Consider the following 25,932-nt stretch of genomic DNA (forward strand, 5'->3'; position numbering starts at 1 on the left):
CGTACAGCCGTTTGTGCCACGAATGTTTGACATGTGTAAGAAATCATGACGACACACAGTGGGCCAAATGGCAAAAAAATTGGAAATAAGTCTACAACTTTTTATCTGTTGATTTTAGCCATACAAAATGTTCTAGACATTTGTAGAGGAGGACATAGGCTTTCAGAAAAGTGCTGTTGTTGGTCCATATCTTTAATACAGGGTGAGCTACAGGGTGTGAAAGTTGACCACTTTTGACTTCTCCAAGCTTCTGGGGGCCATAACTTTTGATCTACTCAACCGATTTACATGATTTAGGACTCTAGAGAAAGAGCTTGACAAGATCTAAAAAACTTATGCATAAAGTACCATGCCATCGTGTACTGTTAAGGAGTTATGAATTGTTTAATTTTAAAATATGAAAATTTGGCCTTGGTTTTTTTCAGTGTTTTTTTAATAACTCCGTCAATTTTAAAGCTATAAACTTCATACTTCACACAAATTATGCCAGCATATGTGTGCATAAAATACAAAAGGAATCACGTGAATATCTTTGGCGGTTTAAAAATGGCATCGTTTTCAATATGAAAAATATTTTTTTTGTCAAAAAATTGCAAAATTTTTCAAAAAAGATACTCCCATTTCCTTTAAGTTTTCGCAAACTTTGGCCGTCAAAGCATTATCATTTCTTTCCATTTTCACAAAGTCGAGGTATTAAGAAAAGTTTTAAGTGCTAATTTGGCTAATTTCGATATCAAACAACACCGTTATCTTAAGACCAAAATGGCCAATTTTTTTACTAAACTTCAAAAGTTTCTCACTGGAAAAAAAGTTCCACGGGGATTTTTTCGCTTTTTTTGAACTTAAATGAAAGCTTAAAATGTTCCCAACATTTTAAGGTATGTCTCGCCATATCCTAGCCATAAATGAGATCGTAGCGATCAAAATACTGAAAAAAGTCAATTTTCAAGTAGTGCTATATTCATTGCTAAAAAACAAGTATTACGTCACATTTTATTGCAAAGATGTTAAATAAACTTTTATTTGGTAACACTTCTTCTACAAAACACAAAAAGAATCATGGAAATATCTCTATTCTATTCCATTTTATGGAACCGGCAATAAAAAAGTCAATTTTTCAAAAAAGTCGAATTTCCCAAATTTTGTTTTTGTTGTCCTAATTGCACATGACACACTATAGCCATATTTACGCAACATACCTTATCGTAAAGGAAATTTTCATACCTTTCCAACGATGTATAAAACATTTCTCAACTCGGATTCTATCTACTCTAAAATTCATTTACACTTCATTAAACTCTATATAAAAATGTCTATTTGTGAAATGGAACCTTATATGGGGCCTACACTAAAACATTGATAGATTTGCCCAGGGTTTACAATACAAATGTGTTAGAATAAAAAAAGGTCTCCTGCCAAAGTTTAAAAAAATTGGAATAAAAATATGTGTTTTAGAGCGAAAACACTTCGCATCGGCGTGCGTTTATATGTATATTAGCTACTCCCAAAATAAAAAAGCATTTTAGTTTTGTATTATTTGATTTTATTCTCTACCAAATAATCTAAGGTATCAAAATTTAAAAGCTCTTTAATTTGAATGGCATCGGGATCGTCCTTATCTATATCGTCACATATTTTTGGTAGCCATTTAGTTCTGATGCTGTATAGTACCGGATCAGACGATAACAATAAATATTGAAGTAAATCATAATTTTGGTTAAATTTGGTGCTCTTTCGGGTATTGAAAAGCCGGAACTGTTTAACATCTCTATTACGGGATTCCTGAGCTTCTTCTGTAAGTTCTCCTAACGGAAGTATGTTGTATTCCACAATTTCCTTGCCATGATGTAAGACTTTATGTACTGTCGGTGTTAAAGCTTTCCACGAATATAAATCAGATAAAATGTTTTTTGTGTCATTACTATAAGCTTCAAATTTGGTTGAATTTATCATCTTTTTGCTATTGATTACAGCCAAAATCACTTTGAATCGTCTTAGCAAGTGTTCATCAAGACCGGTTATTTTAGATGTCGATACGGGGTCCTCAAAAAACCGCCTTGCCGAGTTGCCATCATTTGTGCTTCCGTATCCGTAAAGAGGTTTATCTATTATAAGTCCCTTTTGTTTAAACTCCAACTGGATTCGATTCTTCTCTTCCTGCCTCATTTTGTGAAGATCTTGGTTGTTTCTAGCAGAGACATCGCGGTTTCCAGGGCTAGTCCGATATTTAAGGTCATACGATAAATGCAAACAATACTCCATGAATCGAATTCTACAGTGCAGGGGCGAAATACCGAAATTGAGCGCATTTTCGTTTACTAAATTTTCATCAGACTTGTCCTCGAATTGCCCATTCTTCTTGCCACAAATATTGCATCTCCAATTGGACATAACGCCAGTTAATGCGTTTGCCACCTTTCCATCGATCATAGTGAGTTGTAGTTGAAACGAAACTTTTATATTTCTTCCCAATTGGTTTATAACAATCATGGGTAATGCAGCAATTTCTTCCTTTATTTCGTTCACCAAAGATCGTGTTGTGTTCCGGTCTTCCTTTGTATACTCAAACCGAATTGGGCGACATAAATATTTTGACCCAGGTGTTCTATTTATCCATATATCTTGAAATGCATTTTCTTTCGATGATGAAGATTGGTCCTTGTACAATCTCATTCTCAATGGTACTAATGATGCCATGAAAATTGATGCGAAGTTGGTATCTATTTCTGTTTGTTGCTTATATTCGGAAAATCCAGATGATCCATCACAACCCCATTTGCTGATCAAAACCACTTCGGAATTATTACATGTGTTCAACTGTTCTTCAGTAAAATTAGAAATAATTCTAACAGCTGTATTTTCAACAAGATCAGCAAGTTTCACTCTTGCTTTTAATTCGTCCACGTATATATTTGATGGCACCATTTTCGTCCTGGTGTTGTACAATTTATGTTTTGAGGGTAAACAACCCCATCCTTTTTCACGAAGAGCCTTCCTCATTGTTGAGTATTTGTTTCTTGAGAGGCCTAGGTTCAAAATCAGGGCCAGTGCATCTTCCTCCGTGAATTCTGTAGTCGATTTTGGAGTTGGAATACTTTCTACCATTCTCTTTACCCTTTTCGGAGATGCTAATGGTAAAACATCGACAATTCGTCCAACATTTTTTGGTTGTGTTTTTAACAATGCTGTTTTGAACGTATCTTTTATTAAATTTGGCGGATGTGCCGCCAATAGTTCCTCTTGTTTTTTCTTTTTGGTTTTCTCCGTAACTTCGTCGTATGCTTTGCTAGGCCGGCCGGGAATCAGCGGTTTAATTTCAATAAGTAGATCCGATTTCAGCCACTTCTCATACATTTTGAAAAACTTGATTTTTGCGAATGAACATTCTGGCAACCTTCTCTCAAATGATTTGTAGAATTTTTCAAGTTTGTCTAAAGCGTCTTTATTTAGCCTTATTCCATATATGTGGTCCAAAGTGTAAACAAGTTCCTTAAATGACTCCGTGTATGATTTGGAATCATTTTTGATGTCCCATACAATTTTCGAAAGAGTGGAATACTTCAGTATGACTTCCATAACTTATAAATGTCCTTTACGCCTCTACAAAATATAATGAAGAAAATTTGGATTTTGTTCAAATATTTATGCAATATATTCACAATTAATGACCCATTTCAGGTATCAGACGCAATCGTAAAAAGGGGTCCAAAGTGCCTCTTTTTACTTACTCTTCTATAATTATTTACCTGGACTCGAATTTGGTTAAAAAAAATGACAATGAATTTTTTATGGGTAGGTTTTTTCACATTCATTGATACGGTGGATTTCCTGGGCATTCGACATAGCGAAACAGGTAACATTTGTCTGCATCAAATCTTAACACAAATATATATATATATGCAGGTATATTTCTAGGTTACTTTTTATTCAAAAATCATCAGCTTACATTAAAAATAGATGTAGGTACTATACAAACGCACGCCGATGCGAAGTGTTTTCGCTCTAAAACACATATTTTTATTCCAATTTTTTTAAACTTTGGCAGGAGACCTTTTTTTATTCTAACACATTTGTATTGTAAACCCTGGGCAAATCTATCAATGTTTTAGTGTAGGCCCCATATAAGGTTCCATTTCACAAATAGACATTTTTATATAGAGTTTAATGAAGTGTAAATGAATTTTAGAGTAGATAGAATCCGAGTTGAGAAATGTTTTATACATCGTTGGAAAGGTATGAAAATTTCCTTTACGATAAGGTATGTTGCGTAAATATGGCTATAGTGTGTCATGTGCAATTAGGACAACAAAAACAAAATTTGGGAAATTCGACTTTTTTGAAAAATTGACTTTTTTATTGCCGGTTCCATAAAATGGAATAGAATAGAGATATTTCCATGATTCTTTTTGTGTTTTGTAGAAGAAGTGTTACCAAATAAAAGTTTATTTAACATCTTTGCAATAAAATGTGACGTAATACTTGTTTTTTAGCAATGAATATAGCACTACTTGAAAATTGACTTTTTTCAGTATTTTGATCGCTACGATCTCATTTATGGCTAGGATATGGCGAGACATACCTTAAAATGTTGGGAACATTTTAAGCTTTCATTTAAGTTCAAAAAAAGCGAAAAAATCCCCGTGGAACTTTTTTTCCAGTGAGAAACTTTTGAAGTTTAGTAAAAAAATTGGCCATTTTGGTCTTAAGATAACGGTGTTGTTTGATATCGAAATTAGCCAAATTAGCACTTAAAACTTTTCTTAATACCTCGACTTTGTGAAAATGGAAAGAAATGATAATGCTTTGACGGCCAAAGTTTGCGAAAACTTAAAGGAAATGGGAGTATCTTTTTTGAAAAATTTTGCAATTTTTTGACAAAAAAAATATTTTTCATATTGAAAACGATGCCATTTTTAAACCGCCAAAGATATTCACGTGATTCCTTTTGTATTTTATGCACACATATGCTGGCATAATTTGTGTGAAGTATGAAGTTTATAGCTTTAAAATTGACGGAGTTATTAAAAAAACACTGAAAAAAACCAAGGCCAAATTTTCATATTTTAAAATTAAACAATTCATAACTCCTTAACAGTACACGATGGCATGGTACTTTATGCATAAGTTTTTTAGATCTTGTCAAGCTCTTTCTCTAGAGTCCTAAATCATGTAAATCGGTTGAGTAGATCAAAAGTTATGGCCCCCAGAAGCTTGGAGAAGTCAAAAGTGGTCAACTTTGACACCCTGTAGCTCACCCTGTATTAAAGATATGGACCAACAACAGCACTTTTCTGAAAGCCTATGTCCTCCTCTACAAATGTCTAGAACATTTTGTATGGCTAAAATCAACAGATAAAAAGTTGTAGACTTATTTCCAATTTTTTTGCCATTTGGCCCACTGTGCGACATTAATGTTGTCATTAACATATCCATATGAGTGACATGTACAACAACTGCAGGGACAACAAGGTTATCATATCACAGATATTGTATTTGGAAAACAACAACAACAACAATAAAACCATGATCTCCATGGGGAATCTGATATTAAGCAGTGACAAGACAAGCGCGTTATGTGAAATGAATACACGGACAATAACAAAAATATTAATTGGTTGCCATTATATTAATTATTACTTAAGGGTTGCCAACAGTGTTGATTGTTTGAAATAGCTCCCACACACACAACTAAGGATGCCTGTATGGTTAATAGTTCTATGGCCTGGATAAAAATTTGATGCAAAGAAGAACTAAGCTAACAGCATCAAAGCCTCAAAGAACTAACCAATTCTGATTTCTTTGAAATAATAAATGAAAGATAAACCTCATGGGTCTACATTGGAGGTTGAAGGTGATCATCATCATCGAAATTGCTTTTGGTGTAGCGCCAATCCCAAAACAACATGTTTTCTGCAGCTTATGCTACATGTAACATCTTAAGATAAATAGAGTTCGTGTTTGGGCAAAAAACAAGCACATGTACAAAACTTGATGGAAATCAAGTTCTGGTGCACTCAGCCCCACCGAATACAAGCTGAGACTTTTAGGGGCTAATAATGTCTAAGCCAACGTAGCGCAGAGGTTAGCATGTCCGCGTGTGACGCTGAACGCCTGGGTTCGAATACTGGCGAGACGATTAGCAAAAAATTTTCAGCGGTGGTACTATGCCATGTTAAACTTCTCTCCAAAAAGGTATCGCACTAAGGTGTCACGCCGTCCGGACTCGGCTATAAAACGGAGGCCCTTTATCATTGAGCTTAAAACTTAGTTGGCAGACTTATTCCTCTGTAGTTGGCACAATCCGTTTTGTATCCTCTCATGTGTACGGGACTTAGTATGCTGAGATTCCAATCAAACGGGTATGCGTTCTTCTAGCCAGATTGCGCAGATAAGCTGATGCATATGCCTTATCAGCGTGTCGCCTCTGGTGATAAATAGTTCAGCGGGTAACCCGTCGGCTCCTGCTGCCTTGTTGTTCTTTAGTCGGGTCACTGCTACTTGGACATCATTCGGACTAGGAGGTAAACACTCTATTCCATCATCAGGAATTGGTTCTGCAGTATCCTCTTCGCCGCCATCGTCGGACACTAGTAATTGGGTAAAATTCCATATCCACAGCATGTTATCTGTGTCAGTTACCAGATTTCCTTCTTTGTCTCTGCCTGCACCAATGCCATCCGTTTGATGTTTAATTCTTTGGTAGAATTTCCGGACTTCGTTCTGACTCCTATACATCTCAATTCGCTCACACTCACGTCTTTACATTTCCTTTTTCTTTCTGCGGAATAGATGTTTCTCCTCTGTACTTTTCTCCCGATGCCTCTCCTTCATCAGGCGCGTTGCTACTGATTGTAGGGTTGCTCTATATGCCACATTCTTGGCTTCAGTAGCATCTCGACACTCTTGATCGTACCATGGGTTTCTTGGAGGAGGCTTCTGGTACCCAAGTACGAATTTCGCGGCATTTTCCATGGAGTGGACAATAGTTTGTCACTGCGCCATTATATTGGGTTGCCCAAAAAGTAATTGCGGGTTTTTTAAAAGAAAGTAAATGCATTTTTAATAAAACCTAGAATGAACTTTAATCAAATATACTTTTTTTACACTTTTTTTCTAAAGCAAGCTAAAAGTAACAGCTGATAACTGACAAAAGAAAGAATGCAATTACAGAGTCACAAGCTGTGAAAAAATTTGTCAACGCCGACTATAAGAAAAATCCACAATTGCTTTTTGGGCAACCAATATCATCGGAACAAGGAGTGCTTTCATCAAGCACTTGAGTGAGTCAGTCGAGTGGAGTATGCCGCTGCCATTTGTTGTGTTTGCAGCTTTTCAATGTCCATCATCCGTGAAGTGTCACATCGTACTTTCCTCGCCATGTCCAAACGGTTGCGAAACTTTGCTGCAACAAGGTAATGATCCGATTCTATATTCGCTTCACGGATCGATCGTACATTTAACATGCTGGAGGAATTCCATCCATCTATCACAACGTGATCAATTTGGTTCCCCGTGTTTTGAACGGGTGACAGCCATGTGTCTTTGTGAATATTCTCAACGTTGGGGCGGTCCGTTATTACTATACCTTTGTTTCTCATAGTAGTTCTCATGGGATTCCGGGGGCGGGTTACTGGATCCGACGCTCGCCTCCATCTGCCCCCAACCTGGAAACAGATGCTGATGTTCGCCATTGGTTATTTGAAGGCGCCAATAACTCGCCAGTATTTAATTAAGAGCCACTCACTGAGACTCTCCTCTCGAAAATTGCTGACTGCCTGCGGCCGCATTTGCAGCTACTCCGCATAAAAACGGAGCTTTCCACCATCCGCAATCTATGGTTGCGCCCGGTAGCTATCAGCTAAGCTTCCCGTGATAACGATAGACACCACACAAGTCGGAGCTCAAAGTTCCAGCCTGTGTGGTGCCCATGGGCTAAGGTTTACAACATTCTTAGAAAAGTTGTTGCCTACAAATCCTTGGAAGACTACAACTATTAACTCAAATATTTCACATCTTGCTCATACGACAAAATTTTGCACTAATGGCCAAAACTATGTCATTTTAAGACCAATTTGTGTGCGACCCAACCTTCCTTCGGTGTCAATTAAATAACTCAACTCTATAATTTGGACTTTTGTAAGAGACCTTGAAGATCCAATTTAAATAATTTGATTAGCACAGGCCCACCTTGTTCTGTTTTCATTTTTTTTGTTTGTTTGTTTATTGAGTGTAACACCAGCACAACAAGATTATATCTTATATGTTAATGTGCTGATTCGCAATAGAGTATATAAAATAATGATTATTCTTTTTAAAAGGATATTAACTAATCTTAACATTTTAAATTATAGTAGTAAATATTAAGGACATTTAAAGAAAAATAATTCGTAGTTCATTTAAAAAATTTAAATAGCTCATTTTTGAATGAAGTTGCATTGCTTATGCTCTGTATGTTTGGAGGTAGGTTGTTCCAGAGACGCGTACTATGTACAATGTACTGTCGTTCAGAGGTTTGTGTGGCAAATCGTGGTTGAATGAGTTTTAGGCCACGGTTGGATCTGGCGAATTTCAGATGTTTGTGTAGGTATTCAGGTTCTTTTGTGTAGATTACCTTGTGCAGAAGAAGTAGACATCTGACCTTCAGTAAGTTTGAAAAAGTTAAGTTAAATATTTGGTATGTAAATTGTGATATACGAGCTTGTCGACTTTTGTTAAACACATATCTTGCAATATCATTGTAAGCAACATTAAGCTTTCTACTGGTGTCTGCATCACAATTCGCAAATATCTCGCATCCATATAACAGTGTGGGAATTAAATAACTTTTTGCAAGTAACATTCGGATGTGAAAAGGAGTTGACAAGCGAACAGTCCATAAATTTCGCAGCATCCCACGTACTTTGCCAACTGTTGCATTAATGTGATTTGTCCACGTTAGGGTTGAATTAAAAGTCAATCCTAAATTTGTGGCTACTTGTACAAGATTCACTACAGAGTTACCAATTTTCACAACGAGATCATCAGTTATTGTCACATTTCTTTTACTTATCAGAATCAGTTTGGTTTTGGATGGATTTAAACATAATGCATTATTAACAGCCCAACAATGTATTAAGTCTAAATCAATATTTATGTTAGACACACAGGTTTGGATATCTTTCAGTTTGCAGTATGTGTAAAGTTGGACATCGTCAGCATACATTTGGATTTTAGATGTTGCAGGCACATCAGGCAGATCATTTATATACATGGAAAATAAAAGAGGGCCAAGGATAGAACCTTGAGGTACTCCTTTAAGGACATTCAGAGAGTTAGACCAACTATTGTTATAAAAAACAGACTGCGATCTTTGCGTCAAATATGATGATATCAGCTTGCAAGACGTCTCGGAGAAATTAAATAATTTCATAAGTTTTAGGACAAGAATATTATGGTTTACAGTGTCAAAGGCCTTACTGTGATCCAAAAGAAGGAGAAAGGATATCATTCCGTTATCCATACTTTGACGAAGGTTTTCAATTACATCAATCAGAACAGTGGTACAACTTCTTTTCTTTCTAAATCCAGATTGCCAGTTAGATAACAAATTTTCAGATTTCAGAAAATGCTCAATTTGGTTAGCCATTATGCGTTCCAGTGCTTTAGACAGGTATGGTAAAATGGCGATGGGACGGTACTCATTTTTTGATTTGCGAATAGGTACAATTTTTGCATGTTTCCATTCAAGCGGAAAAGTGGATTTAGTTAGAACAGTGTTAAATATATATGTTAAATATGGCAGAATCTTTGGCACAATTATTTTAATAAATCGTGGATTTATTTCATCAGTTCCGATCGCATTAGATTTAATGGACAGAATGCTGTGTAGAACCTCAGTTTCATTTACACAGCGAAAGGAAAAAGGATTTTCAACAGCTACCATGCACATATTTTCATATATATTTTCAGTAGGATAGACAGTGTTTATTGAAACAAAATTCTCATTTAGTTCATTTATGTTCATGTTGGGTTCCAGCTGAGTATTGCGTTTTTCTCCAACGCCAATTTTTCGTATCTCATTCCATTTAGAGCGACTATTAACAGCATTCTGAAATTTATTATGAAAATACAATGTCTTTGCCTCAGTTATACACTTTCCAACAGCTCTTCTAGCATTTTTAAAATGTTCATGTAGTTGTGAGGTTCTAAAACGTTTCCAACGTCTATATGAAAAGTTTCTTTCATCAATCAAAGTTTTTATTCGCTGGTTAAACCAAGGTGGTTGTGAATATTTAATTGTTATTGTTTTCTCTGGAACACATCGATTGTATATTGAACAGATATGATTTTGAACAAATGATATTTGTTCATCCACAGAGTCAAAATGATAAATTGAGTCCCACGGTACTTCATCAGTAAGGTGATTCAGTAAATTGTAGTTTATTTTCTTAAAATCGCGGTAGGTAATTCTGTTGTCTTGATAGGTCATGACGTAGTTATATGTTAGAAACAGTAGGTCATGTTTAGAAAAACCAGGTGCAGCAAGTTGGTCATAAAACAAAACATTTGCAACATTGTTAACAAAAAATATATCCAGAAGGCTGGATGAATGACTCGTAAAATGGGTGGGCACAGAAGTGTTAGTTGGTACTAAGCCCAACAGCTCCATCGAACTGGAAAAATGAGATTCAGACAATATATTGCTATTAAAGTCACCAGCTATAGCTATATTGTTGTAAGAAAACGAGATTGTTTCGATACAAGATAGGAGCATGTCATATGGTATATTGTTGTGGGGCCTGTAAACACAGCCAATCAGCATCTTCTCATTTGAATAACAGTTTATTTCTAGAAATAGGTATTCAATGCTGTCACCTTGTGATGACATACATTTAACAGTCGCATGTAGTCCAGATTTCAAAAATATAGCAACACCGCCACCATGACTTTGCCTATCGGCTCTAAATATGTTATATCCTGGTAAGGTATATATATTATCGCATATATCCGGGCGAAACCAAGTTTCAGATACACATATGGCATCTATAGCAGAATTCACAAAAGTATCTCGAAATTCATCCATTTTATTGTTCAAACTTTGTGCATTTATATGAACAATTGTAAGCCCAGGCATTTGGTTCTTAAAAATCTTCAGCATCAATTTGAGATTATCTCTGGAACCGCAAGAAGTGTCACTTGACATATGTAATACGCATAAGCAATGCTAACAGTATGAATAGTTGACTTAAGTGCTGAGCTGTATTAAGGAAATTCGATTTAAATAGAGGCAAAACATATATATGATAACATAGAAAAAGGCATAGTAAAGCGAATATATAGTAACATACAATTAAAATTATTATATTAAATTTAATATGACACCAAAATATTTCAGGACTCAATATGAGCAACTGGTCTTTCAGGTGTTTCACGAAAGAGATTGGTAAGTTGCTCTATGTTTTCAACAAGCGTAGGGGAATCAGATCCAGGCCGTCTTACATAAACAAGGCCACGAAGCGAAAAAACAGACTCCAGATGTTTTTGTCGCTTAAGCTTCAGTGCATTTTGAAAAATTTTGTAATTATGGTTTGTCAGGTTCTCATTTATATAGAACGGTTTATTAGAGTCAAAACCTGCATGACTCAATACCAGGTTTGAATTAATTGATTTTCTAAACCTCGCAATATTTTTTAAGACAAAGTTTTTGTCAAATGGCGTTGCTAAATGAACCATAATTACAGAGTCTGAAGAGTTATTCTGGTTACGAACGTTGTCCAGACGGTACATAGCTCTAATCGTTGGGATCGCTATGTTAATTGTGTCACAAATATTTGCAAAAATTTGGTACAGGTTCTCCCCATTTTCGGAAGGTATGCCATTTATTCTCAGATCGCAAGCCACTTGGTTGTTTTCAAATTTTTGCTGATTTGCTTTCAGTAATTGAATTTGATTTTTCATTTCAGTCATTGTATTTTCCATACCATCAATTTTGTCCACGACTGTTGTTACTTTGTCAACCCTTTCATTGAGTTTCACATATTTTTCATTTAATTTAGATATCTCGCACTTGATGTCGGCCATACTCTTATCTATGACAGCTAAGAGACGCGACTCAGTTTCAGATAAAAGAGATTTTAAAAGCTCTGTTTGCTTCTCAAATCTCTTATCGATTAACATAAGCATTCGGTGTGGAGAGTCATAATTTGAAAGCCGCGGAGTTTTGTTGACACTTTCCTCACTTATGCTCATCCCCTCTCTCATTCGTTTTGGCGCCAACAGCAGAGACTCTCCAGGAGAAATATTGTTGTTGGATGAAGATATTATTTTCACTGATGGCACTTCAGACATGATGAGTTAACTTTAATGTTTCTCAGGGTTAATTGTTGTTGTTGTTGTTTTAGTTCTTCACTTTTTTCTAGTTTAGCACTTTGATATGTGGTTTTGTTTTGTTTTGAATTTGTATTTGAAGCCTGTGTTGTATTCTTTTTTGTAAATAACACGACGGTGATTTGCCAAGCAAACAGTATGAACAAAAATTAAACTTTGTCAGTTAAAAAACACTTTTAAACATTTGAAATAATTTATTTTTGAGGAGCGTTTTAAAAACACGTCTGTACGCAAAGAGAGTTTTTATTGTTTTGTTTTTTGTGTGTTTTTTTTTTTTATTTTTTTTTTTGCTGGATGGATGAAGAAGTTTTCAGCATCAAGGCAAAATGTAGCGTCCTTTTCAATGATTATGGCTGTGGTAATAAATGGTGAAACTAACTTTTATGTGTTATACCGAAAAATGTTATTTATGTCTTTGTTTGGCGCTTGCCATTGGACCGACCCATTGGACGGGGTTGTGGGAAAACAAGCAGGGCAGCAGGTCGAAATGTTTAGTCATGTGTAAGAATTATTTTCAATTTCCCGCTCTAATAACTTGGGAAAGCCTTTGTAGTGATGCCTTGTGACGATTCCTCCGTTTGCCACAATGACTCATTGTGCTGGGGAGTGGCTGCGTTTTCTTTCAAAGTTTCCAAACACCATAGCCGTTGGAGCATCTTCAAAGAACCTGAATATCATTAAAGGTCATTACAAAATATTGTAGCTTCCCTCCAGGATGATTCTTTGAATATGTCTCCCTACCGTTGTACACACACACACACACACACATCTATATACAGATACACCACCTTAGCAAGTGTAAGGACATTTTCATTCACAAATATGCTTAGATTCAAACATTGGCAAAAACACAAGTTCAGTGTGTGCGTGTGATGGTGTGAGTCTATTGATAAAATGTGTATATCTTAGGACTGAGCAGGAAAAGAATAAAAAGAGCCATAGAAACGAGGGACAAAATGGAAACAGGTGGCCGGGGTTGAGGATATGCCAAAATTCGCCGCCCCTTTCCGTTTTTCCAAATAAATCGACATGAGAATGATGCCGCCTGCATGCTGGAAGGAAACGTGGAAATTGCTTGTGGCCTTGTTGGGTCGCAACAACAACAACAAATCTCCAGTTATGGCAATGACGCCGTTTAACACCTTTAGCCAAGCCATTTTCGGCAAGCGTTCACCAAAGTCAATGTCAAAGCCCTGAAGTGTGAAAGTATTTAAATTTAAATGTAAATTTGCCAATTCACGATCTGCCAGTCCTTGGTTCGAAAACTGAAGTCTTGCCTGCCACCATAATTTGGCGACTATCAAATATCCGACATCATACAATTAAGATGGAACTAAGATGGCTGTAGAGTGAGTGTGGAGCAATTGGGCTTTTACCTCACCCCACACCCCCTCATATAAGGTAAGTTTCATATTTTCGCTAGTGGCATCTGCAACATGGCTAAGAGAGATACGGCTCAAATGTTTTTTGAATCTTCCAAATGCTATGTGTCTGTGGCAGCAACAAGGATTGGGCTTTTGACTTTGCCTCTGTTCATGGTGTCTCCTTAGCATATCTTGGCCCCATTTTACTTACCTCCAACGAAGATGTCAACCTGTGTCCAATTAAGTTTTGTCGCTATACTTTTCACGGCAAAGGAAATTGCTTCATATGATGGCAGAAAATTGCTCGATTCCTGAAATCAGATAAACACAAAAAAGAGACATAACAAATCAAGCAATCAGCAAAAGTTCAAATAAAGACATTGCAACTAAGGTTATCATGTTGATGGAGAAAATTGTGGCCATACTAAATTTGAATCAGACAGATCGAGTTTTTTGGAGAGAACTAAAATTCTTGTCTCTAAATGTTATTACCTTCAATTCTACTTGGCAGCTATGTTCGAATTTGTACCGATTTGGGCCAAGTTGCAGAAAAATGTCGCCTAACACAAAGCACTGTCTCACTCACTCTCACACTCTCCCAGCTTCATCGGACAATAAATGCGCCTTTTATGGCCCCAAAACTTAAAACCGAGTGCTCGGTCTTTATGACAGCTAAATCCAAATCTGGACCTATCTGTGCCATATAGCAGAAGTATATCAAGGGGCTTAATTTAACTCATTGTACTAAATTTCGGCGACATCGGATATTAAATGCGCTTTTTATGGGCCCAAAACCTAAAACCGAGAGATCGGTCTATATGGCAGCTATATCCAAATCTAAGCCGATTTGAGTCAAATTGAAGAAGGATGTCGAAGGGCCTAACACAACTCACTGTCCCAAATTTCTGCGCAATCGAACAATAAATGCGCCTTTTATTGGCCCGAAACCTAAAACCGAGAGATCGGTCTATATGGCAGCTATATCCAAATCTACACAGATCAGGGCCAAATGTTTTTGAATGTTTTTCTAATGTTCACGCCGGCATTTGAACCCAGGCGTTCGGCGTCTTAGGCGGACCTGCTAACTTACCTCTGCGCCAGCACGGCCAGCGCCGAATCCGATAAGCTTCCGGAATAAGTTGAAAACCAACTGGACAAAATTCGGAAGGCTACTCAGAAGAAGACTTGGGCAAGATAATTTAGATTGTCCAAGCATAGAAGACATTGGGGAAAATGTCAACAGGATTACGACTGCACAGGTGGGGTCCTTCGAAGACAGTTGTTCTCTTCGGGAAGGGAAATCATCCCAAAAAAACCCTGGATGACCGGGGAGATTCGCAATATTGGGAAAGAGGTCCGCAGACTTTTTAACAGAGCACGTCGTAAGAAGGCGGAAGTTTATTGGGATGTGTGTTACACACGGCTCAAAGAATACAACAAAACTACCAGAGCGGCAAAACGTGCCTTTTTGAAGCTTTTCTGTAAACATGTCGATAGCGTTAATGACCCCGCCAAGAAAAAAGTTTCTCTCAATAACCCATGTCCAAACTGAAACTTTAGTAGACAACATGGGAGTGAGAGCAGATACAGCGGAGGACATGTTGAGGCTTTTGATGAAAACCCATTTTCCACGGGATACGAAGGGACTCACGAAGCCACCGGAATCTTGGAATAATGCCATTGATCGAAGGTTTATAATTACGGAATTTATGGTGAAGGAATCCTTGAGGAGCTTCAAACCATTTAAGTCACCCGGACCTGATGGAGTATTTCCGGCGTTACTACAGAAAGAGCCAGACTATCTGGCGCCTCGTCTGGCCAAAATTTTCACAGCGTGCTTAGGACTTTCATATACTCCGAAAGCCTGGCAGGAGGCAAGGGTGGTGTTTATACCCAAGTCCGGCAAGGCAAATTATGCGACACAAAAGGCCTACAGACCCATAAGCCTTAGGTCCTTTCTACTCAAAACCATGGAACGTATTGTGGACACCATGATAAAAAGTTGGATATCCAGCGAAGTGCTCAAATACAAACAGCATGCCTATGTCAAGGGAATGTTGGTGGAAACTGCCCTGCACGAGGTTGTGCATAAAATAGAAGAATCCTTCGATGCCAAAACGTACACCCTGGCGGTATGCATTGACATCGAGGGGGGCTTTTAACAATGTGCGGGCCGACTGGTCTAAGGATCCAATCCTTAGACCAGTACCGGGTGGACCCGGTCCTTAGAGACTATATGTTAAGGAACAGGTGGATAAATTATGTGTCCCATGACATAAATGTGAAGTGGCACAGGGCACGCCACAGGGGGGCATTTCATCGCCACTCCTATGGGTGACCACCATAAATGACCCATTACGGATGCTGCCTGAGGAGGGATTTGAACCCGTCTGCTATGTAGACGATGTTATCATACTTCGAAGGGGTAAGGATCCGAACGAGCTATGCAGAAGGGTAGAAAGGGGCTTGCATATGACATAGGCTGGGCTAGACCCAGAGGTCTCAATGTTAACCCAGAGAAGACTGAAATATGCCTGTTCACGAGGAAGACAAAGGTGGGCCAATTTAACGCACCACGTTTCCTCAATAAGACGATTTCGAAATCTGACAAGGTCAAATACTTAGGTGTGATCTTGGACAGGAAACTGAATTGGAAGTGTCACATTCAGGAGCGTATTGAGATAGCTCACAGATGTTGGGCACCATGTAGACGGGCCGTTGGCTTGAAATGGGGCCTGAATCCGAGGAAAGTCCACTGGCTCTACAGGAGCGTGATTAGACCAATACTTACTTACGCCTCAGTAGTTTGGTGGACTGCTATGGACAAAAAGTGCAGCATAAGGACCATACAACAGGTTCAGAGAACATGTTGACTTGGCATAGGCGGAATGATGAGGACCATGCCCACTGGAGACTATTCTAGATATCCGACCCATTGACATACAAATTAAGTGTGAGGCAGTCACTGCGGGCATGAGACTTAAGGCGATGGGAGAATGGATAGAGGATGGGAGCTGCTCATACCATCGTGGTATAATCGAGGCGACGATAGGAAACCTGGAAAGAAGGGAAGAGGTTTTCGATCGGATACCTGAGACGAACCTTGAAGTCAAGTGCGGGGCACTGTTGCCATCGGCACAGTGCCCCGCTGACGGAACAACACTAGGCAACACTAGTGTTGCCATAGATGGCCACCTTAGCGCAGAGCTAAGCATGACCGCCTATGGGTTCGTATCCTGGCGAGACCATCAAAAAAAATTTTCAGCGGTGGTTTTCCCCTCCTAATGCTGGCAACATTTGTGAGGTACTATGCCATGTAAAACTTCTCGCCAAAGAGGTGTCGCACTGCGACACGTCGTTTGGACTCGGCTAGAAAAGGGAGGCCTCCCTTATCATTGAGCTTAAAACATGAATCGGACTCCACTCATTAATATGCGAGAAGTTTGCCCTTGTTCCTTAGTGGAATGTTCGTGGGCAAAATTTGCAATTTGCAGTATTGCCATCTGGAAAATCATGTTGCACGGATGGATCAAAGCTAGAGGACAGAGAGGGCCTGGGGGTTTACATTGAGAAGCCAGAGACTGACATCTGTTTTAGACTGCCTGACCATAATACGGGCCGTATGCAGGCGGAGATCCGGTTGATAACGGAATGCGTGAGGTGGTGTGTCGAGTGTGAATATCTTGACCGACAGTAAAATTGCCATAAGGGCAATAACAGCCAGGGCGGTAAGGTCACGAAGAGTCCTGGAGTATTAGAAGGAGATTAACGCCTTTTCTGAGGATGGCAAAATCCGCATCGTTTGGGTAACGGGCCATAACGGAGTAAGGGCAAATGAAAAACGCAGACGATTTTGGCGGTGAAGGCCAGAGGACTGCCGTCAATAATCTTGGTTAACCCGAAGCCTTTCGGGTCGACGCAGTTTGAGTCAAGGGAGTGGGCGACGAATGCGCATGCAACATTGTGGAGCAGCGAAACGGTCGGCAGGACGGCGAAAATTCTATGGGGGGATCCAGATCGTGAGAAGATGAGGCTATTACTGAAAGGAAGCAAGAAGGAGGTCAGTTTAGCTATTGGTTTCATAACGGGACACATGGGACTACGAGCTCACTTATATAAAATCGGTGCTGCAGGTGATAGCATGTGTAGGGCATGCGTGGTGAGATGATGAGATGTTGGAGCATTTCCTTTGTCATTGCCCGGCTTTCGCGTCCAACAGATACTGGCACTTAGGTGGAGACAGTATATCAGACATGAACCAACTTAGGGGAGTGGTATTGAAAACAATTAAGGATTTTGTAAGTAGCACGGAAGTCCTAACTTGAAATTTTCTTTTTAGAAAGAAGCCGATTACTGGCTTAAGTGTTAAGCTCTGCGCCACGGTGGCCTCCGATCATTCTATACTCTTTCAAAAGTAAGCGTGCCTTCGACCGAAAGGCTGATAGAACGACGTAGAGACAGACGGACGGACATGGCTAAATAGACTTAGCATGTCAAGGTGATCTAGAATATATTGGGTTGCCCAAAAAGTAATTGCGGATTTTTTAAAAGAAGGTAAATTCATTTTTAATAAAACTTAGAATGAACTTTAATCAAATATACTTTTTTCCATTTTTTTTCTAAAGCAAGCTAAAAGTAACAGCTGATAACTGACAGAAGAAAGAATGCAATTACAGAGTCACAAGCTGTGAAAAAATTTGTCAACGCCGACTATATGAAAAATCCGCAATTACTTTTTGGGCAACCCAATATATACTTTGTTGGGTCTCAGATCATTATTTCGACGCTATGCTGGAGGTTTAAAAAATATTTATTCGCATTTTTCCAAAAACCCCAAAAAGGACATCCTTTTACCTGTATCAACAGTTTTTTTTTCTAACACTTTTGATATGTGTTCTAACATATCCGGCCCCATGTAAATTATTCCCTCATTCAGTTAACGCAGCGTTTATTTGTAGCTTATATTTGTCTTTGCTTTGTTGGAACTCAGCAACAACGTTCGTTATCCTTTCATTTGTTTCGCACACAAGAGCCAAAGAAAAATACTGAACTCTGCATTGTTGCGTTCAAGCGAAGCATAAATATTTCCTACAGCCAATCGATATCACCTAACACACATTCTCACCGGTGTCGTTTTAACGGAAGGTGTGTTGGGCTGTGGGTGCTAGAGGAAATTTCAAACAGCACCTTTGTTTACCGAAAGCGTGTTTACCATTATCTGTGTTGGCGTTAATCATAAATTTACAAAATTGCAAATCTTTTGTGTTTATTTGCTCATTGTGATCATTGAACGAAATTGCCTATCCAACAGGGTAAACAGTAGAAAAAGTCTAAAGTGAAGGTAAGGAAAATTGAAAAAAAAAAAAAATGTTAAGGGAGAAATGGCAAATAACATGATTTTCAAATTTTATAGTCATATTCTATTATAATCTGTAACAGCAACCGTGTATTAATAGGTTTTGTTTATTTACACCCTAAGCAGATTTTGCTGATTCTCGCTTATTTTGTATTAAGAAAAATGCTTACTAAGGGGCTTATCTTATCGCCATCCATTATCACCGATTATTAATGACTTTGTTGGTGAGTGTGTAAAATAGAAACAGTAGGGTGTCATCATTCATACATATACGAGAGCACAACCAGGCCTTTGCAATCCCAATCGACCTGCCTACTAAATTTCCCATGAACATTCCTCTGTTACAGGCGATACTTCTTTCACACCAATGCGTGCTGTCCGGGTCTCCTTTCTTATGCCGAGTTCGAACGGCTTGCCGCATAGCAACACCACTTTGAAGAGAAGTTTGACTATGGCAGGATACCCCACATATGTAGCCACCATTACTAAGAGGATAACCACCGCTGAAAAATTTTCTGCGGGCTTTCGACACACTGACGGAGAGACAGACGGCCGGACATGGCTAAATAGACTCAAAATGTCAAGGTGATCTAGAATACATATATACAATACTTTGTTGGGTCTCACATCATTATTTCGACCCGATGGTGGAGGGTGTATCTGTACAAGCCATTGACCGATTAATATACGATACGGATGTCGAAAAGCCTAACATAAGTCACTTTGTCAAATTTCAGCGAAATCGGATTAAAAATGCGCCTTTTATGAGGTCAATACATTAAATCGAAAAATCGGTCTATATGGCATCTATATCCAAGTCTAAACCAAATTGAAGAGGGATGTCGAAGGGCCTCAAACAACTCCCCGTCCCGAATTTCAGCTAAATCGGACAATAAATGTTGCTTTTATTGGCTCAAGACCTTAAATCGAGAGATCGGTCTTTATGGCAGCTATATTCAAATCTAGACCGATTTGAGCGAACTCACCTCCCAATAAGTCCATTGTGGCATGTGGCACCGTCTTGTTGAAACCACATGCCATGCAAGTCAAGTTCTTGGATTTTGGGTCCACCATTCACAGTTACGTTACGATTAGTATCAACTTTGAAGAAGTTCAGTTTCATGATGCCACCAGCTCATAAACCGCACCCAACTGACTTTTTATACCCACCACCGAAGGTATACCGTTTCTATAACATCGAAGTATCCATTTCCGACCCTATACAGTAGATATATTCTTGACCAGCGTAAAAATCTAAAACGATCTAGCCATGCCCGTCCGTCTGCCTGTCTGTCCGTCTGTCTGTTGACATCACGCTACATTCTTTAAAAATAGAGATATTGAGCGGAAACTATGCACAGATTCTTTTTTCGTCCATAAGCAGGTTAAGTTCGAAGATGGGCTATATCGGACTATATCTTGATATAGCCCCCATATATACCGATCCGCCGATTTAGGGTCTTAGGCCCATAAAAGCCACATTTATTATCCGATTTTGCTGAAATGTGGAACAGTGAGTTGTGCTAAGCAATTCGACATCTTTCGTCATTATGCTCAAATCGGTTCAGATTTGGATATAGCTGCATATAGACCGATCCTCCGATTAGGGTTCTTAGGCCCATAAAAGCCACATTTATTATCCGATTTTGCTGAAATTTGGGACAGTGAGTTGTGCTAAGCAATTCGACATCTTTCGTCATTATGCTCAAATCGGTTCAGATTTGGATATAGCTGCATATAGACCGATCCTCCGATTAGGGGTTTTAGGCCCATAAAAGCCACATTTATTATCCGATTTTGCTGAAATTTGGGACAATGAGTTGTGTCAGGCCCTTCGACATCTTTCTGCAATATGGCAGAAATCGGTCCAGATTTGGATATAGCTGCCATATAGACCAATTTCTCGATTTAAGGTTAAGTACCGATAGAACAGCGCTAAACAACCCACATTGCGACGATGATGATGGGAGGCAATAGAGTTGCATACCTGTCCATACACTGTCCCCAATCAACGCCATCGTTCTTCTGTGTACACAGTGCAGTAGCTCATGTGAGTTGTACTCCATTTTCAGCCTTATGAAAGTGGTGTAAATGTTAAGAAGACCAGACGGAGTGCAGTAATTCTTACACCGTTTAAGGAAGCCTAAACACTTGAATGCTTCTTGCGACACTTCGAATACATGTTTAGCCCAACGGACGTCACTTTGTATTTTCATGCCCAGAACTTCTGATTGCTCAACATCTACAGCGTTGATAGACAAAGATGATTGTAATGGGTCAGCGAATCGTTTGTGTGACAAAAAGCAGCACTGAGTCTTCCGTGCATTAAAATCTACTCGATTCATTCGACCCCACTCAGAAATGGCCAGCAAATCCTGGCAGAGTGTATCATTCATAACCCGCCTCTTGTCCTCAATCTCTCGAAGACTCGGCCTATGATCGAATGAGTACGAATGACAGAGATAACTGTCATCTGCAAATGAATAGATCGGATTCAATGTCTGACCTGAAAAGATTGTTGATGAAAATTAGAAAAAGAGAAAGAACAGAGCCCTGGGGTACACCTGCGGTCAATTTGAGCTCATTGGATGAGAACCCATCTATAACGACTCGAATAGTGCGATCTCTGAGAAAGCTCGAAATAAATCGAACGAAGCCATTACCGACACCAAATGCGACAAGCTTTGATAGTAGTGCAGCGTGCCAGGCCCTATTAAATGCCTTGGAGATATCCAGAGCCACAACCTTACTCTCACCAAACTGGTGGATTGAGTGATTCCAACGTTCCGACAAAAGCGCCATGAGGCCACCCGCAGAGCGATTTCTGCGGAACCCATACTGTTGGCCGCTAAGAAGGCCATTAGAGTCTAAATACCTAACAAGATGGTGATTGACCATGCTGCTGATGACTTGGAGAGAGCGGAGCACATCGCAATTGGCCGATAAATCGCAGGGTTGTTTGCCTCACCCTTATGGGGTATTGGCAGAACGTTCGTAACCTTCCAACGCGCCGGGAAGACTCCCGCACCGTAGGCAAGGTTGAAAAGGTTGCGTAAGGGACGAGCGAGCGTCGAAGAACACTTGCGTAAGACAAGTGTTGATATGCCATTCGGGCCCGGGGATTGATTCACGTCTAGATTTTCAAGAACCCTTTCAACTCCACGAGTTCGAAAAAATATTTGGGACATATGCCAGATACATTTTCGAATGAGGGGAGTGGTTGATTGCTATCCGGCAGGGAAGAGTTCGCTGCAAATATATCAGCCAACAGGTTAGCCTTATCAACCGGGTCAGTGAATGTTTGATCGTCCTTAACAAGAGTTGGAATAGATGAAGAACTACCCTTCAATCTTTTCACGAACGACTAAAAGCGCTTACTTCCTCGTGTAGAAGCAAAAACCTTAGCACGCAGACGGTGTTCGTAAAGAAATTTTTCGCTCCCAAGCCCATTGCCACACGACGATCGAAATTTTGCAGATGGAGTTCAATTTCGACTTCTAATAACTGTGCCAAGTGCAGTTCAAATAGGCCTATAACCTGATATAGCTCCCATGTAAACCGGTCTCTTTAATTTTTGCTGCTTTGACAGAGGTCTTGTAAGATTCGGCCCGGCCGAACTTGGCACGCTTTTACTTGTGAAACATCCATGTGGCCTACTATGAGATTTATGTTAACCAGATTTGGTATTCTCAAAATGTATTTGAATCGTACCTTTAAAACGCTTATTTTAAAGCTAGACTTATCGCCATGGAAATGTCTTTATTAATGTTCCACAGAAATTTTTTTAATTTCCCCAAAAGAGTCAACAAAAAGAAATCCACTTTCGTGTTTTAATCTCCTGCTCATGAGAGAGAATAGTTTTCAGTATTGAATTTCGATTTGCATACCAAGTCTCCAAGTGATTGGTGTGATTTGTTTTGTTTACCATGGACTACAATAGCCGCTTTTCCCGGATTAAATGGTTTTGTGTGTGGCAGGAGTTTTCCAATGGGGCCAGGCAAATCATGACTGGCAGTGGTGTATTCGTCGAAAGGCAGTTTTTGCACATTGGCCCAGGTAGTTATGGCTGGGGCCGATGATTGCAGGCGAACAAAATGAATAGCTAAAGCCGCAAGGTTTTAGCCTTTGTTGAACAGTAGCTGGAGCAAATCAAACACCAGGACAACGGCTTCGGCAAGGCATTCGAAATTCATTAGGGCTTTTTTTTTCATTAAACATGACATAATGCCATTTGAATCAGTCTGTCGTTTTGCTAAGGCCTTAGCACAGATTATTCCATCAATATTTTTTGTTGTTGTTTTTTTTTTTAGATAGAGCAAACTACATAACCATATTTGTGCCTTTGGTCGTGCCTACACGCAAAAAATAAATGGTTTGACATAAAGGAAATGTTGGCAAAATTTTGCGATAAATTTTGCAAGAATTTATGACAAATATTAAGTTTTTGTAACCTGACAATACTTTTCGTTCTTGATATGCATAACATATTATTCGGAGTTTCAACTAGTTATACCCACCACCGTAGGATAGGGGGTATATTCATTTAGTCATTCCGTTTGCAACACATCGAAATATCAATTTCCGACCCTTCAAAGTATGGTTGCCCAAAAAGTAATTGCGGATTTTTCATATAGTCGGCGTTGACAATTTTTTTCACAGCTTGTGACTCTGTAATTGCATTCTTTCTTCTGTCAGTTATCAGCTATTACTTTTAGCTTGCTTTAGAAAAAAAGTGTAAAAAAAGTATATTTGATTAAAGTTCATTCTAAGCTTTATTAAAAATGCATTTACTTTCTTTTAAAAAATCCGCAATTACTTTTTGGGCAACCCAATATATATATTTCGAACCGATTTTTTCAAATTTCAATAGGCTTCGTTTCTAGGCCGAAAAACACGCCCATACCAAATTTGATATGGGATAGCTAAATCGAATCAGAAAGTGATTCTGAGTCGATCGGTGTACTTGTCAATGGGTCTATCTCTCTTCCTTTTTGGGTGTTACAAACTAATTCACTAAGTTATAATACCCTGTACCACAGTAGTGGTGTAGGGTATAAATAGTTGTTGTTTTCGCACATTTAAATACCTACATGTAATGAATGTTTCTATATCGCGTAAATGTAAGCAAACAATGTATGTGCCTCAGAAATTCTTGTTGTGTTTGCCTACGAAGAATTTTGTCGTCGGACATACCAGCATTTTTGTACCGAAACTTTAAAAATTATCACAATTGAAATTATTTCCAAGACTATGGGCCTGCTTGGGATTGTATCTTGTGTGCGTACAAAGTAATGAGCAATGGAGTGAGTATTTTCGCCAACCACTGGTTTATGCGCTCAAATACTCACCCTTTCTCGGTAGTAGGAAAGACACAAGAGGATAAAATATTGATGCAGTACACGAATAATCGTTTGCGGCTATCAAAGCACTTTTGCGATAAAAAAGTTCTTGCTTTTACCGTAGACAAAGCTTCTAAAGAGTTTACGATAAACAAAGTTTGTTACGTTCAATAATACTACGTTTATGGCTAACGTTTGAAATGTTGAAGCGAAACGTTACACGGTTACCATTAAAGCAAGACTTCATGATCAAAGTATTTGGTTTGTCTTCAAAATTTTCGCAAACGTTTTATTTTTTGCATTTGTTAAGGCTACATTTTCATTTGATGAATATTCCGCTCTATGCATATGTGCCAGAGAGTTGAGTTTCTTCTTCCAAATGAAATTGTAAGAAAACAATCTAATAAAACTTTTTTTCCTTTGACACCTACATAGCTTCTACTTTTCTCTATTTTCACAGGATACAATGCATGCAAATACTTGTGCCTGTGTCCTACTTGCCAACTGAGAGAAACTAATAAATCCTTTGTCTGCGTTACCGCCATCCCAATCACCACACATGTCGGCGACAGCATATGTACCCCGAATAGTACTGCGAAATTGAATTATGGTTCAATTACATTCCATTGAAGGATAAGAGAGGGAGAGAGAGCGAGAGAGAGAGGGATACAGTATAAGAAGGCAGAAAAAAATATAATAGAAAATCCTTTTCCATATGTCTCTGCAGCATGCAGATTACAATGGAGGGTGACTGTTTTCGTTCAATTTAAGGTCCAATTAAGAACTTCGATACAATGTACAATACAAACAAGTAAGGAAAAGCAAAAGTTGGGCGGAACCGGCTATATACTATCCTACACCTGCCCTGTAAGTGGAAATTGGAACCTATATTTTATTCGAAACCGGATTCAGTGGACTTCAGTAGACTTCAGTGGAGGTTTTCAGATGGGTTATCAAACAATCCGTATTAAATTTCGACCAAATTTCTTCAAAAATTGTAATAACTACAATAACATGGAAGCTAAAGAGAAATCTGAACCGATTTTGATTAAATTTGACAAAAGTGTGGATTGTCATAAGAGATGCATATACCGTATGCCAATTTTCGTGACTCTCGGTTGACACATGACCCCACTATTAAAGTTGGACCAACATATATATGGGAGCTATATCTTAATCTTGATAGCGTTAATGACGCCGGCAAGATAAAAAAGTTTCTCTCAAAAACCCACGTTCACACTGAAACTTTAGTAGACGACATGGAAGTGAGAACAGAGGCAATGGAGGACATGTTGAGGCTTTTGATGAAAACCCATTTTCCACGGGATACGAAGGGACTCACGGAGACACCAGCATCTAGGAATAATGACTTTGATCGAAGGTTTATAATAACGGAATTTATGGTGAAGGAATCCTTGAGGAGCTTCAAACCATTTAAGTCCATCAGGTCGATGGAGTATTTCCGGCGTTACTACAGAAAGAGGCAGACTATCTGACGCCTCGTCTG

The 25,932-nt window shown here is 38.8% G+C and overlaps 1 protein-coding gene across 4 annotated transcripts in view; it reads right to left on the minus strand.

Annotated features, from left to right (window-relative positions):
* The window catches only part of LOC106095623 (uncharacterized), a 190,469-nt gene that overhangs the window by 54,178 nt on the left and 110,359 nt on the right, over positions 1 to 25,932 (minus strand). For all 4 annotated transcript variants that reach the window (XM_013262885.2, XM_013262884.2, XM_013262886.2 and 1 more), the window contains exon 4: positions 13,942 to 14,041. In XM_013262885.2, the coding sequence (XP_013118339.2) occupies positions 13,942 to 14,041 (100 nt within the window). The remainder of the gene's footprint in view (positions 1 to 13,941; positions 14,042 to 25,932) is intronic.

The sequence above is a fragment of the Stomoxys calcitrans genome, chromosome 2 (genome assembly GCF_963082655.1).
Source record: "Stomoxys calcitrans chromosome 2, idStoCalc2.1, whole genome shotgun sequence".
Classification (NCBI taxonomy): domain Eukaryota; kingdom Metazoa; phylum Arthropoda; class Insecta; order Diptera; family Muscidae; genus Stomoxys; species Stomoxys calcitrans.